The sequence below is a fragment of the Lipotes vexillifer genome, unplaced genomic scaffold (genome assembly GCF_000442215.2).
Source record: "Lipotes vexillifer unplaced genomic scaffold, Lipotes_vexillifer_v1.1 scaffold56, whole genome shotgun sequence".
Lineage (NCBI taxonomy): Eukaryota > Metazoa > Chordata > Mammalia > Artiodactyla > Lipotidae > Lipotes > Lipotes vexillifer.
The window spans coordinates 369189-384428 of record NW_006798991.1 but is presented as its reverse complement, the minus strand read 5'-3'; the positions used below and the strand labels follow the sequence as shown (position 1 = coordinate 384428).

General features: G+C 44.7%; 2 protein-coding genes across 3 annotated transcripts in view; one reads left to right on the top strand and one right to left on the bottom strand.

Annotated features, from left to right (window-relative positions):
- Positions 1 to 15240, top strand: part of LOC103081210 (histone H3.1) — a 114437-nt gene that overhangs the window by 75358 nt on the left and 23839 nt on the right. The window lies entirely within an intron of this gene.
- Positions 1936 to 8655, bottom strand: HFE (homeostatic iron regulator). Of its 2 annotated transcripts, none has more exons than XM_007471231.1 (6): positions 8517 to 8655; positions 4810 to 5073; positions 4326 to 4625; positions 3211 to 3486; positions 2965 to 3078; positions 1936 to 2003 (listed from the first exon to the last, which is right to left on the bottom strand). In XM_007471231.1, the coding sequence occupies exons 1-6, from the start codon at positions 8590 to 8592 to the stop codon at positions 1963 to 1965; spliced, it is 1071 nt and encodes a 356-aa protein (XP_007471293.1). In that variant the 5' UTR covers positions 8593 to 8655; the 3' UTR covers positions 1936 to 1962. The 2 variants fall into 2 exon arrangements, with proteins under 2 accessions (XP_007471293.1, XP_007471294.1); XM_007471232.1 differs by having other exon boundaries at positions 1963 to 2003; positions 4326 to 4601; positions 8517 to 8592.

Here is a 15240-nt window from a genome sequence, read left to right as displayed (position 1 = left end):
TTTGCCCAAGTTCAATATCTACCAAACAAACTTTTGAGCTGTATTTGGTCTGAGGCAGCTGCCCTCCAAGCCAGAAAGCCTTGTTCACAGTTATGCTGCCAAATACACGTGGCAGCACAAAGTAAACACAAGTTTTCTGCGTGTATATATTAGTACTCTTTTGAATATGGTCAGACGAATTATTTTCCCAGAATCGACTAATTCCTGAGTGACCTGCTTATATTAATTTTTTTTGAATGTGCACGGCTGGGGATGAGAACCAGACTCTCAAGGACCCCAGGAAGATGCTGGGGTCAGCATCTTGGTGCTGACCAAGGCCACTCCGTTGCTTCTAGTTTTCCATCTTTAATATGAGAGAAGTTGCTCCAGTTTTTGGAGGGAAATGCCTCCACCCTGGTGGTCCTGATTGGAGCAGGACACTGTGAGGTCCAACACAGTAACTAACTGACACCCCCTATCACAATCCCATGAGTGATGCCAGATAGAGCTTGCCAGTGGTGGCAACAGGGTTCACATTCCAGGGTTCTTCCCTCAGGGACTTTGAAAGGAAACATGGCTGATATTGTTTTCTGCTGTTTTTAACCTTCATTTGGGTCGAACTCACTGAGAATACAGACAATGAGACAAGAGAAGAGCGATTTCCACAGCCATCTCCTTCCTTCCCCATTTACTCCAGGCATCTAACCCTCTGAATGCAGCGCCAAAGAGCTGGATCAAATAACCAAATTGGGGCTTACCCTGGTGGCGCAGTCGTTGCGAGTCCGCCTGCCGATGCAGTGGACACGGGTTCGTGCCCTGGTCCGGGAAGATCCCACATTCCGCGGAGCGGCTGGGCCCGTGAGCCATGGTCGCTGAGCCTCCGCGTCTGGAGCCTGTGCTCCGCGACGGGAGAGGTCACAACAGTGAGAGGCCCGAGTACCGCAAAAAATAAAAGAGCCAGACTGAATGAGTTTGAGACCTGTCTCTGTCCCTGGCAAGCTGTGAGACTCTGTTTTATATTTCACTTTCTTCAGCTTAAAAAAAAAAAAAAAAAAAGAGGATAATAGTACTTACATCAAAGAACTATTGAGATAATGTATGTAAGTAGGCACTCAGAAGTAAGTCTGGCACCAAGGAAGAGCTTTATAAATGTCAGCCACCTTTTCATTATCATCATCGTCTTAATTATCATTTTCATTGTCAGAACAAGGAGAGGGTGTGAGCAGAGATCAAATCCCGAGCTACTTCAAGTCTGGCATTGTAAGTGCGGGTATCATTAACCTAAGGACACCCACATGGCACCTTTGTGCAAATTAGAAAAAGACATTCCCTCCTCAAGACACTTCCCACCCATCTTCGGGAAGACTATCATAAAACGCACAAACATCCATGACGCCTCTTCTGGGAAAGGTGCCTCCTCGGGTTGTGCAGTGCACAACCTTTACGCTGTACAACGGTCCAGGTCTCCCTCTGATGGAAGAGACAACGGGGCTTGGAAACAGGTGAGTTCTTGTATAACAGAGAGAGGGTTAAAAGGAAACTTGAGTGGGTCCAGGAAATGCCTGGATGTGTGTGTGTCAAATGCTGGTAGGGGTATTAGAGGGTATGTCCCGAGGAGAAGGTTCAAAGCTATTCTCAGATGTTTAAAGGAATCACAAGTCCCCCCAAATTTAAGGAGACTCATTCCACCATTAGGAGATGAGATGACGTAGGTGTATGGAGTCTGAGGTGATGCAGGAAATGGAGGCAGGCTCTAGATGCAGCTTGGGATTCAGGACAGCCAGTTCTCGGGGAGAGGTCACAACTGGGGCCCTTTAAGAAGGAGGAACTCAGAAACCTAGATGGGGAGCTTTTTGACAGTGAATGGGGAAGGCTAAGAGCAGAGAGTTCCTGAGACAGTTCCTATTTCTTGGGTCCAGCTGTCCGGAAACAATGCCTCAAGTGCACCCTCTCTTTCCCCACAAGGAGTCTGCAGGCTGCACTTCATTCACATTCGGCTAAGACATAGTCCCCTGTGGCTCCTCCTGTAAAGACAAGATCCAGGAAAGAGGCATCACAGACCTACGATTCTCTTGCCTCCTCCCCTCCCCGGCCACACAGGTCAACTCTTACCACCCCCTTCCCAAGGACCTCCTGGATTTCAGGCACCATTATCTCTCATCTGGAATTGCTGAATAGCTTCCTAACAGGTCTCCTTGTCTCCCATCTCACCTCCTAACAACTCACTCTCCATATGGAGGAGACTGGGTTCCTCCTTGCTTATTTAAGTCCCTGCGTTGATCGCTGCCCCTCCAGGGCTCATAACATAACATCCCAAAGGCCCCCAGGGCTCTACAGGAGTTGGCTTCTGTCTGCCCCTCTTTCCCCTGCACCACCAATGTTCAGGGAGTAGAAATGCAGACTGAAAAGTACGTAAAGTCAAGGGTCAAATTGATAATAATTTCTCACCTCCCAGCATGCCTCACAGTCTCCCACTTGCACAGTTGCTACATCTATTGACTTCCCCTAGTCCTCAACCTCACCTAAAGAAATCCTACTTCTTCAAGATCCAGAAGCCTTTCTTGATCCCCAGATGAACGTGGTCATCCCTTCCCTTGACACTCCAGAGCATTTGCTTCATATCTGCCTTAGGATCTTTGGGGGTCTTTAACTGCATTTACCTGTCATGGATTTCATTCCTTACTAGACCTGCGTTCTGAGATAGCAAAGGTGACTTAACCTCAAAGCACCTGCACTACCTAAAACAGCACCTTGCAAAATAATAGGCGTTCAAAAGATGTCTGTTGAATTAGGAACTTTCATTCTGAGGGAAATCATTAATTCCTGCTCCCAGGGAGATGCCAGGGCTCCCAGAGAAAGACAGATGAGAAGGCTTCTCGTGGATGCCAACTCCCCTTTGCCCTCCCCCTGCCCCACTTCCTGCAGGAGCGTTAGTTTGTCCTGGGGGCAGAGATGCTGAGAGGCTTCCCCCTTCTTCCTACTCACTGGAAGCCTGCCTTCTCCTCAAGATTCTGAACAAAATTCCAGTAAGGAAGAGGATGATACAGACAGCGATTCCACTGATGATTCCAGTGACCAGGGTGCCAGACAGTGAGGGCTCTAAAATAGCAAAAGCAAGTGAAAGCCCATGATCACTGCCCCATCCCAGAGCCAACCCTCCCCTCACTGCCCTGTTGACCACTCCCATCCCACCAACACCAGGTTTTCTCAGCCCCTGGCTCTCATCCATACCCCAGGTGGCAGTGAGTGGCTGATCCAGGCCTGGATGCTGCACCTGGCAGCTGTATCTCTGCTCTTCCCCAGGGAGCACAGCCAAAGCCACCCAGCCCTGGTAGGTTCCATCCCCGTTGGGCAGCACATCCTCAGGCTCAACGTCTTTGGCATCCAGTGGCTGCCTGTCCTTCAACCACCTCATGGTGATGTCCTGGGGGTAGAAGTTCAGAGCCTGACACCGTAGAGTGGTCACTGCAGAGGCCACGTGATGAGTCACTTTCACCAAAGGAAGCGCTGAACAGGAATGAGGGAGGATCTGGAGGGGGGGATTCCTACCCATGCCAGGAAGACCAGAACTTTCACTTCACTTTCTCTATGGGTTGGGGGAAGGAGTTTCCCTGTGCAGACAGAGCAAGTTGTAGGAGAGACACACCATTTTGTGCCCTAACACATGTTCCAAGATTGGGTTCTGATGTGGTGTCACATGGAGAATAGGCACAGTCGTATCAGCCTGTTCTCCGGTCCCACATGTAAATATGCATACCTGTTGCCCACGTCTTATGTTCTTTGTTAAGATATTAAGTTGAATCAGATGAAATTGCCCCTATGAGGCTCAAAAGTGATTGAATATGTACTACTGGTAATTTCACCTGGTTCAACCCAATAATTATTTTTGTAAGAAGGGGCCTTGTAAGATAGGCAGCCTATGTGACTACTACCATGTTCTGTGAACGTAACCTTTACCCTCCAAGATTCTGCTACTCTGACCGGTTGCCTCCTTGGTATTCATTTCTTGCCTTGGTATTCATGTGATAACTGGCATCTCTAAAGTCCTTAAAGTTATAAATATACATAGCGTTCTTGGTTAAATCAAGCAAAAAATCAGTTACTTCCTCTTTAGCTACATGCATGAAAAAAAATGAAAACCATGACTCATGGCTGGATGATACATCTCAATTGTAAGGTGGAGACCTCAGAGCTGGAGACCTCAGGGTGGAAAACTCAGACCTCGTTACCTTCGCAGAGAGTTACACAACCTTGACCATCTCTGAAAACCCAGCCAGGGATCCCATGCCCTGCATCCCCCTCCCGTCCGTCCGTCAGGAGAGGGGCAGAGGGTGCTCCCGCCATACCTTGCCGGTCCAGGGCCCCTCTCCCCAGCTCCAGCAAGTGCTGCAGCTGCTCAGGGCAGCCCCTCTCGAGGTAGGCCCTGTTCTGCTTGGCCCGAATCTTGTTCACTTCCCACTCCAGCTTGGTGGTCCGAGCCCTGGGCTCTGCTGCTCTCCAATCCAGCGTCTCAGGACGGAATTCAAGATGGTCCTGCCCATCGTACCCGTACTTCCAGAACCCTCTGGTCCTGTTGTCCTCTTGCACTTCACAGCCCAGGATCACCTGCAGGGTGTGGGACTCTGGCAGCACTCCCAGCTTCGTTACTGAAACCAAAGGAGCAGGCCCCTGTTTTCGCCATTACAGGGACACAGTGACCTCAGGAATCAAACTCCTGCCCTCTTCCCTGCCCCCGGATCTCAAATAGCCAGTTCTCTCCCTCAAGATGCATCCCTGAGGCAGGGACACACTCCGCCCACCACGGGAAGGCGAGGCGTGCTCGCCACGTACCCTTGCTCTGGTTGTGGTTGTCCATGATGGTCCAGAAATCCACGGTGAACATGTGATCCCAGCCTTTCAGGTTCTGGCTCAGCTGCAGCCACAGCTGGCTGGTGGCCCTGCCCCAGAGCCACGGGGCACGAGGCTCTGCACGGCGACTCTCGTGATCGTAGGACACGAACAGCTGGTCGTCCACGTAGCCCAAGGCCTCAAACAGGGGCAGCCCAAGGTCTGGCTCGGAGGCACCCATGAAGAGGAAGCGCAGGGAGTGTGACCCTGGGGAGAGGGCGACAGGCCTTCTCTGTGAGCTGCCTAGGGAACTGGGAGGCAGGCCTTCTGAATCAACTGGTGCCAGCTGTGTCTGGTCCCACCCCGTGAAAGTGACATGCGGTGCCTGCTTTCCCTCCGCATGCCCCTCCCGTCTGCTCTCCCCTTGTGCCCCTCTGCCACGTGTGCCTGCCACCCCATTGCAGGCCCCAGCCTCTGCCCCAGTAGTCACAATTACAGCAGCCTCCCTTGGATCCAACAGACTCTAGAAAACCCCAAGGTGTGTCTAGCTAGGGCAGTTGAGCTCGAGAGTTAGTGCTCAGAGCCAATTAGATCCAAGTCCAGAGGAATTATTGTTTTTTTTTCACTACTTCCATCTCTAAATGCTTTACAGTGTACAGACAGACTTCGTTTTACTGAACTTTGCAGCTAATGTGTTTTTTACAAATTGAAGGTTTGTGGCAACCCCGCGTCAAGCAAGTCTATCAGCACCACTTTTCCAACAGCCTTGGCTCACTTCATGTCTCTGTGTCACATTTTGGTAATTCTCGCAAGATTTCCAGCTTTTTCATTATTATTATATTTGTTATGGTGATCTGTGATCAGTGATCTTTGATGTTACTATTATAAAAAGATTTTGCCTCTCTGAAGGCTCACATGGTTAACGTTTCTCAGCAATAAAGTACTTTTAAATTAAGGTATGTATGTTGTTTTTTTAAGACGATGCTATTGCACACTTAATAGAATACAGTGTAGTAAACATAATTTGAACATGTACTGGGAAACCAAAAACTTCATGTGAGTAGCTTTACTGTGACATTCCCTTTATTGTGGTGGTCTGAAACCGAACCCACAATATCTCTGAGGTCTGCCTGAAAATGTTTGCTGTCAAATGCTGGAAGATGTGCTGATAAACAGCTCAGGGCAGCTTTTCAGCAGCAAAACTGTTCCAAATCAAATGCAAATATAGAAAAAACAGCAGTAAGCCCAAGAGGACAGACTTCTGGGCAGGTGAGAGCTTCCTTACACCTCCCCTCAATTCTAGAATGAGGGAGTTCAGGGATGTATCCGCAATGTCTAGAACAGTGTCTGGCATGTAGTACGTGCTTAATACACACTTGTTGGGTGACTAAATGCTGACTTCTAGATTTTTGTCTCTGGCCGTGAACTATAGACTCTTACATACACTCCAACTGCCTACATGATACCACCAGTTGGATGACTCACTGGAATCTCAAACTTGATCAAGTCCAAAACCAGGCTCCTGGTTTCCCCCAAACTGCTCTTTCTTCCGCCTTCACCATCTCAGAAATGGCATCACTTATCCCCCTGTTGCTCAGGCCGATAAAATAAAAATGAAATAAAATAATAACAGAGGCACCTTTGACTTTGTCTGTCATGTGACCCTTCATAGATCCCTCAGCAACTTCCTTCAAAATAGATCCAGAATACAACCGTTTCTCGCCACCACTTCTGCTCCCACCGGCCCAGTCCATCAACTCCTGCCTGTCTGCTTGCCCTGTTTTTATCGTTGCCCCCTTCACTATGCTTTCCACAGAGGAGCTGGAGCAATCTTTTCAACAGCTGTGCATGATCACATCACTGCTGGGCTGGAATCCACACTGTAGCCTGTGAGGCCCCAGGAGACTGGCCCGCGGCTCCTCTGCTGAGCCCATTGCCTATTCTAGGCCTCCGGCCCCTGCGCTCCTGCTGCAGTGGTGCCCTTGCTCTTTCTTCACCCAGGACATTTCGTCTCTTAAGGGACATTTGGCAATGTCTGGGCACATTTTCTGTTGTCACAACTGGGGAGTGTACTAACATCCAGTGAGTAAAGGACAGAGATGCTGCTAAACATCCTACAATGCACACGACAGTCGCCACAACAACAAAAAAAATGTCAGTAGTGCTGAGGTTGCAAATCCTTGCCAGGTCTCCACAGCCTGTCCGGGAAGCGCTACTCCCAGGCAGCATCACCTCTATTTCCTTCAGGTCTCTGTTCAAACCCAGCCAGGGAGAGTGGCCTGCCCTGATCTCTGTGCTTCACACGCCATCAGGGCACCTATTACCTGATGCTCTCTATCCTTTTGTGTATTGTCATCCCCGTCTACTTGAATGCAAAGCACCAGAGGACTAGGCTCCCTGCTCTCTCCTGGGTCTAGAACAGCGTAACACATGGGTGGTGTTCCTTCTATACTTGTGAACAGTGAAGACTTGTGTCCAACAAATTTTATGACTCAACCTCTAACGCAGTGTGACTTTTAAGAATCACAGCTATGAAGCGGAGACACGGGCTCTGCCTCCAAAGCCCTGAGTAACAATGAACAAAGTCACCACCTGTGAGCAAGTCTTATCTCATTCTTGTCATCTATAAAGTGTGGATATACATACTACCTACCCTCCAAGTGTGGTTCTGAGGCTACATGACAAAGTATGAAGCGTCCAGAGCTGTGCCAGACGACTGTAAGGGCGAACACTGTCAGCTAAGATTAGAACCAATGGTACCTCATTTAGTGTCAGAAAACCAGATTGCCTGAATTCTTTGTAACCTGGGGAAAGGATTTAACCTGAGGTCGTTAACCACTAGTAAAATCAACATAAGAAGAGCTCCTACCTCCCAAATGCATAGTAGAGTCAAACAGGATCACAGATCTGAAGGCGATTTAAAACTGAGGTCATTACTTACATGTTAATTACCATCCCGTTGGCATCCTTCAGTAAAGGCCGGTTAATTATACAATACTATTAACACTGCAAATCAACAACCCCGGGCTGAAAAGGAGAACTGTGCGATTCAGTTTAAAAGTTCAAAAACAGCAGATATGTTATTTTTCCAGGCAAAAGAACAATCACCAAGAGTCAGTCCCTAGGCCGACCTCTGCCAAGAACTTCCCACCCACAGCGCCAGTGGTTCTGAAATGGAAACTCGGCTGGGTCCGCCGTGCGTTCGCTCGTCCCAAAGTCTCCCAAACCTTAGAGCGCCCAGGTAAGGAAACACCGAGAGGGCGCTCCGGCCGAGGTCGCCCTTAGTGAAAAGAACTTCCTGTTTGGGGATGATCGGGGGTAAAACGACACAACCACCAGCAGAAACAAGAATACCGAGATCCGAGTCAAAGGACCCCTAATCCGAGCTTGGCCTCGAGGAGAAAAGGTTTATATCTAGAAACGTCACGCTCGGAGGAGGGAGTGGGTGGTTCCAAGTGTAACTCCATAGCAGCAGGGACAGCGAGCGGGCCGGGGGTGGGCGTGGAGGTCTTGGGGCGAGAGGCCCCGTAACCCCATTTGCACCCCAGTGACCCACGTCCCCTCCGGGGAAAGTTGGGGGAGGGGACCGCGCACAGGGCTGAGCAGTCGTTCCGAGCTTAGCGAACTCCCAATCGCTAAGAAAAGCTAGTTTCGATTTTTCCTCCCCCCACCCCCCGCTCCACTCTCTGGCCTGCAGCCCCCGGACTCACGCGGCGGTCGCCCCTGCGTGGCCACCGTCCGCAGGAGAATCAGGAGGAGAAGCGCCGGCCGGGCTCGCGGGCCCATTTCGCCGGCTCCGACCGTCCGTCCTGGCGCTTTTCAGCCGCTTGGGTAGGGCGGGGAAACGGGGGTGGCCCAAGAAGTCACCCTGGAGCCATTGCCGAGGCTCCGGGGATCCCAGATGAAACTTCCTGGCCAGTGGGATCCTTTTCCGGGGCCACTGGCGAAAAGAAATGGGTCTCCTGCACTTGAACTCTCCTGCAATCCAGAGTACCTGCTTGGGAAACACTCGGTGACCCAGCTGTCCTTCTGGTTTTTAAACCCAGAGAGAATGTTGCTGACTGCGGAAAGTATATTTAACGATTTTCTGATCTAAATATTTAAATATTGAATAACTTGAAAATTTAATTATACATTAAAAAAATTTTTAAGTTCAACTTTCCAATCCTGATGATTTTGCATAAAAATTTTATTTTATTCTTTGATCAGAACTAGTTAAATCATAAGATTAACAGATTAGATCCTATGTACCGAAACATCTTTCACAATTTATGTAGTTAAATTATATTTCACAAACTACTGCACATTGGAATCACCCGGAGAATCGTTAAACCTATTGATGCCCTGCTATAGCCCCCAGACACTCTGATTTAATTGCTGTATGGTGCCACCAGAGCAACGAGATTTTAAATACCCCTCTTCCTCCCAACACACACAACAAAGTTTGAGAACTACTGTCTGAGAAATTTCAAAAGGATATTAGTATCTGATTTTCCTGAAACCTTTAAGTGCCTAATAAATATAATAAGTGATACCTTTTAAAGCATGTATGCAAATTTTGGCCATCTCAGAAAAAATCAGAGTTGGAAATTAAGGCCTCTTAATTGTGTGGGGATATGAAATCGGGTGGGGAAAATGTTGACTATTGCTGATGAGCACATGGGGGTTGATTGTACAATTACTTTTTTTTTATTGGTAACAGCTTTATGGAGATATAATTCACGTACATACAATTCACCCATTTAAAGTATAAAATTCCACGGCTTTAGTATATTCATAAAGGTGAGCAACCATACCACAATCAATTTTAGAACATTTGTCATCCCCTCCACAATGAAACATTTTAGTACCGTTTAGTCATCATCTCCAAATTCCACCATCCTCCCTTCTTCTCCCCTTACCCAGTCACTAAGCTGCTGCTAAAAAACATAATTCAGCAAAGTAAATTTTAAAGATTGAATTGGCTTTATTGAATGATTCACGAGCCAGGCAGCATACCATCTAGCAAGCAGAGGAGAGCTCCAAAGAGCTACAAAAAGGGAAAGATTTAACGGTACTATGGCCTTACTCCAGTTTCTCTGAACCTCAGTTTGCTCATCTGTGAAATGGGGATAATAATTTCTGATCACCAAATGATACTCTATGTGAATGACCTCTTGCAGCTGTTAACAGATATGGACACCCCTAGAAGGTAATAATTACAGACTGGCAGATTAGGAATAAACTGTATGTTGTACGTTTTTGTTTAGAGTGCCATCAGAACTAACGAGAGACCATGGTATAAATGTCTTTCATTTGGGAAGAGTTTGGGACCATTGCGATGACTATTTTTGTCAATTGTTATCTTTCAGCTCTTCCAAGAGCCTTAGAAATTTTAAGGGAGAAAACGTCCTCGATATTTAATATCTTCTAATGAAAACTGTCATATATATATTTTTCATTACCGATGAGAAGAACAACAAAGTCTACTCTCGCTCACTTTAGTATAATCAGAGTTTTTGTAAACTACCCTATTGTATCTCATTTCTGATGAGTATATATGTGTGCTTTAAAGGCACATGAATTATAATCAATCTTCAAGGGAAAGTTATACTGCAAAGCCACTGAAACTCTCCGTCTCAACTTTCTCATTTGTAAAGAGGTGATAATAACAGCTACTTCATAAAATGATTTTTAGAATTAAGTGAAAAAGAATAAAAATTGATAAATGAAGCCCTCAACAAGTGCCTGGCAAATAAACAAGGCTAAACCATGTTTATTAGTAGTACATATTCTAATATCATACTAATATTATCAATGACATTTTTTATCTGAGGATGCTGCTCCCTACCAGGTGATAGGTCAGTATCCTCTTACAGATTGCCTGTATTGTGGTTATCTCACTATCAAAATAATAATAATTTAAAAAGATAAAACATATGCTGTCTCTTTAGGTCTTTGGGGTTCTTATGCCTAATTTGCTACTCACATTTAAGACACAGTTGAAGTGGCTTCTGCACAAGACTCTTTCTACCCCCGTGATTTGGTAAAATTGGCCATATCCTCCTTTAGTCTCTACTCCGCACTATACTGCCAGATGTAAAACATTTCTGTCCATTCTCTTTCCATGCCTTTCCCCCTTACTCTAAACTGTATGCACTTCGAGGGTAGTTATCTGTGCTTCTCCTCCTTATGAATTGCTTGAGGAGGTGAATGAATCAACCATGGGTTTCTTGTCCATTTGACAATTTATTTCTCTTTATAAAGATTATTGACTCCAAACGTCCCGGTAGCCAGCTTGGTACTTGACTGCTCTGGGCCTTTACTCCAGTCTCACGGCTTCTCAATACTGTCACTGTCAACTGTAGGTAATTATCATTTCTGTCCATCAAAAGACTATATATGAATGAGTTTTGAAATCTGGGTAACATGTTAACCCAGAGTTAATGATTGATGACAGCCCGGCCACAAGGAGCATCAGCTGTCCACCAAGGACAGTGTTAATTTGGAGTGCCATCTAGTGCCTATTGGTGCCAACGACATCCTACATTGTAAATGCCTTTGGGCAGTGAAGGGTTGAAGCCAAAACAAACCCATTTATTAAATTGTTAACTGGAATTTTACACAACCTACACTTCAGTGCAGTCTACTTCTTGGGGCTTTGTTTGGAGCGTGTGTGTTACAATGAAGGTGCTGGGTTGATCTTAGACACATTGCAAAGTCACAAACCCTTTAAATCTTTTTATCCTTATTAGCACATAGTGTGTAATAAATTTGCTATTACTATCACCATCGTCATAATTGATCTACCTTAACCAAGATAGTACCAGTGTTGTTATCTTCGCACAATAGTGTTTTCTTCCGTCATCTTCCTCCTCACTGTGGTCATTTTTACTTTAAGAAAGGAAAGAAAAGTAATTTAGTATTTTAAAAGTTGCCTTTGTAAGACTATGGCTGACCTCCACGCCTGGGGAAAGTCGACTGTTTCCTCCTTTTCATGTCCACTCCGACCTTTTCCACAGCCATTATTCCATATCTTTTTCTAGGTCCCCATCCTCCAAATTCCACCATAAAGGTAGATCCTGTCTTATTTACTTCCTTATTCCCTAAACGCAGAGGGGATTATCGAAGGTGCAAATTAATTTTTTGTGGAATGAAATAATTATCCAGCATGATATTTCTGGACTACTTAGACAACTGTCAGTCCAAGCCACTTAATTTGTTCCTCCCTTGACCTTGCTGAAGTCTCAGGGCTTCACAGTGGTGTCAGGATCACCATCTGTCAAACGGGAATAAAAATTTCTGTTCACCAAAAGAAACAGAAAAGTGTTAAGTTATAACTAAAGGTTAAAAATTACATAAGGGCCTGGAGAGACTGTAACATGCCAGCCGCCAAAATGAGCTTTGGTTGGTTGGGATCGCCATCTAGTGTCCATCAGAACAGACAGCAAGATGTGTTGTAAACACCTTTGATTCTGCTGGAAGGGTATGATATTCATGCAGAATTGTTTGCAGGGGTGAAAACGCTTTCTGCCTACAACTCATTAAACAGACTAGTAAGTAATTAATAGTTATGGGAGTATTTTAATTTTATGCACTTTATAATAGAAAAACAAAGGTCTTTGACTTTAGTTCAGTTGTGTGTGTGTGTGTGTGTGTGTGTGTGTGTGTATGTGTGTGTGTGTTCAGGGTACATGAATTGTAATCAGTCTGCAGGGCTCTCCTAGGAGAAATCTGAATTCTCAATCTCCATTTCCTTATTGGTGAGGTACTAATGCTTGTGATGGTAGTCATAGGATGGTGGTGAAGACAGAATGAAAAGAGTACATATAATGCCTGGTGCATAGAAAGTGTTCAGTTAACTGTTATCTTTATTAGTATTACTGACACTCTTAAACCAACAATTACAGAATGGTGTTGTGTTTATAAGAATGTATGTATAATTTTTAAAATAATTTTAAAAATATGTATATAAAAATTGGTACTTACAACATGGCAGGTACTATTCTTAGAACTATATAAACATTAACTCATTAATTCTCATAGCAACCTGTAAAACAAGTACAACTATTGCCACTTTATAGTTGAGAAAACTGAGGCATAGAGAAGGTAATAAATTATCTAACGGCAAAGTTGAGTTTGAACTCAGGCATTCCAGCTTCTGAGCCAGTCCTTTTGATAAATATACTATGCCACATCTGTATTTTTCCTGGACTATTTTATAAAATTAAGAGGAAAATATAAGTGCTACTATCATTAACCATGAAAAGTATAAGAAATCTATGTATTAACTGAAGCATAGCTACAAATTCTTAGGTAAGCTAACACTGTAAGAATTTGGTCCCAACCGGAAATTCTGTTTAACTTAAGAAGGTTTAGGTGAGTTCAGTAGTAAAAAATGCAGGGTGATGGGATACCTTGGTCCCTCTTCTGTATTGACAACACACGGTTCTCCCTGACAGCTGTGTCTGTCTGCTGTTGGAAGTATGCACACACTTAGGATGCAGAATGCTGGGAGGAGGTGACTATGTGAATGTCATCATAATCTTTTCCTTTTGAGTTTTGGTCAAGGAGTGAGCTCCAAGAACAGCAGTGCAAGGGGTAGATTCTGAGCGACAGTGTTGGTCCTTGATTATGCTCTCTCCTCTCACTCACCAGTACACATACACACACACATCTCCATTCTGTAATGGGCAAGCTCCTTCTCTTCTTATTAGAATCTCTTCTTGAGGTCTTCCTTGGGTTACTTCCTAGGTCTGGTGACCTTTCAGAAGCTGCCAGGGGAAGCATACATAATTGGAAAGAGTGAACCAGCTTGTTGGACTTGGTTTACTCTTACCCACTCCTCCAAATGAAGGAGAGTATCAACTGTCTCAGGGTCACCCCAAGACAGGAGGCTCCCATGGTACAAGGATGTAATGGAAATAAACCTTAAATAAGAGGCTACTGTGTGCTCTGTCCAATCCCAGGAACTGTACGCACATTGTCTAACTCAATCTTCACTATATTCCTGGGGCGAGGGAGCAGTGGGGAGTGTTACGGAGGAGGAAATGAGTGTGCTGGCTCCAAAGCTGCTGTCTCGCCTTCCGCTCTTTTGCACTAACAACTCAGCTGTTTTCCCAACGTTCAGGCACCCTTACAAGTCTCAGGTTAGCCTGGGGCTGCCAGGATTTTGAATGGGCTAGGGAATGAGGAACTTTCCTGAGTTGATCTTCTATCATTTACATTTATAATACATAATATTATATATATAGTATTACATATTATAGATTTCATATCCATGTCTATATATAGTATATATAAAATATACATACTATGTAGAGATTTATATGTAAAAAATATAGTAGTATGTATTTAATATTATATATTTATACTACTATATATTTTACATATAAATCTCTATATAGTATTATGGGCTATACATTTTATGTACAAATCTATTATAGTATATAATGTAAATGAATATATTATATGCTGTTTGTTATATATAATTATGAATAGATATAATTAATTTTATAGGCAGTAAACATCATATACATGTGATTATTAAATTTAATACTCAGTTTTAATTTCTAAAGTAGTAAATATCTACATATATATGTAACTTACATTAACAAAACTTACCGGGGGGCTACTAATTTTTAGAAATGTGAAGGGGTCCTGAAATCTAAATTTTGAGAACCACTGTTCTAGCCTGTTCTCTCACGTCTTAATTTCCCAATTGGATTGGTAAGTACTTGAAGGCAAATGTTTAAGCAGCACATGAACATTTTTGGTTTTTATACTTTTGTTCTCTCAGTGGTTTGTGTCTTTCTTATCAGATTTATCACACTGTATGATAATTATACTTGTCTGTGTCAGTCTCAAAACGTATAATTCCTTAAGAGGAGACACTTTGCTTGGCTTACCTTGCTTTTGTTCCCTCCTGGTGTCTTTTGCTTAACAACTGCTCAGTAAGCATATGTGAAAAGCTGATGCATGGCATAGCGATGAGCTAGGAAATAAAAAGCAATAACATGTCCTAACAAATCTACCAAAATTTGTATGCCCCTGTTTCCTCCAAAATAGTCATCGTGTAAAGCCATATATTTATTTTGATTAAGGCTATTGCCTAATATATGTTTTCATCTTGTGCTTTATAATTGCCTTCATTAGCAGCCTAAACTGAGAAAGTGTAAAAATGTATATCTTCTCGCTATTGACAAATCCTTTTCTTTTGAGGGTAGGTTTCACTTTTGAAACCATTTAAAGTCATTTGAAAACAAGCTTGAGGGCTTCCCTGGTGGCGCAGTGTTTGGGAGTCCGCCTGCCGATGCAGGGGACACGGATTCGTGCCCTGGTCCGGGAAGATCCCACTATGCCGCGGAGTGGCTGGGCCCGTGAGCCATGCCTGCTGAGCCTGCACGTCCGGAGCCTGTGCTCCACAACGGGAGAGGCCACAACAGTGAGAGGCCC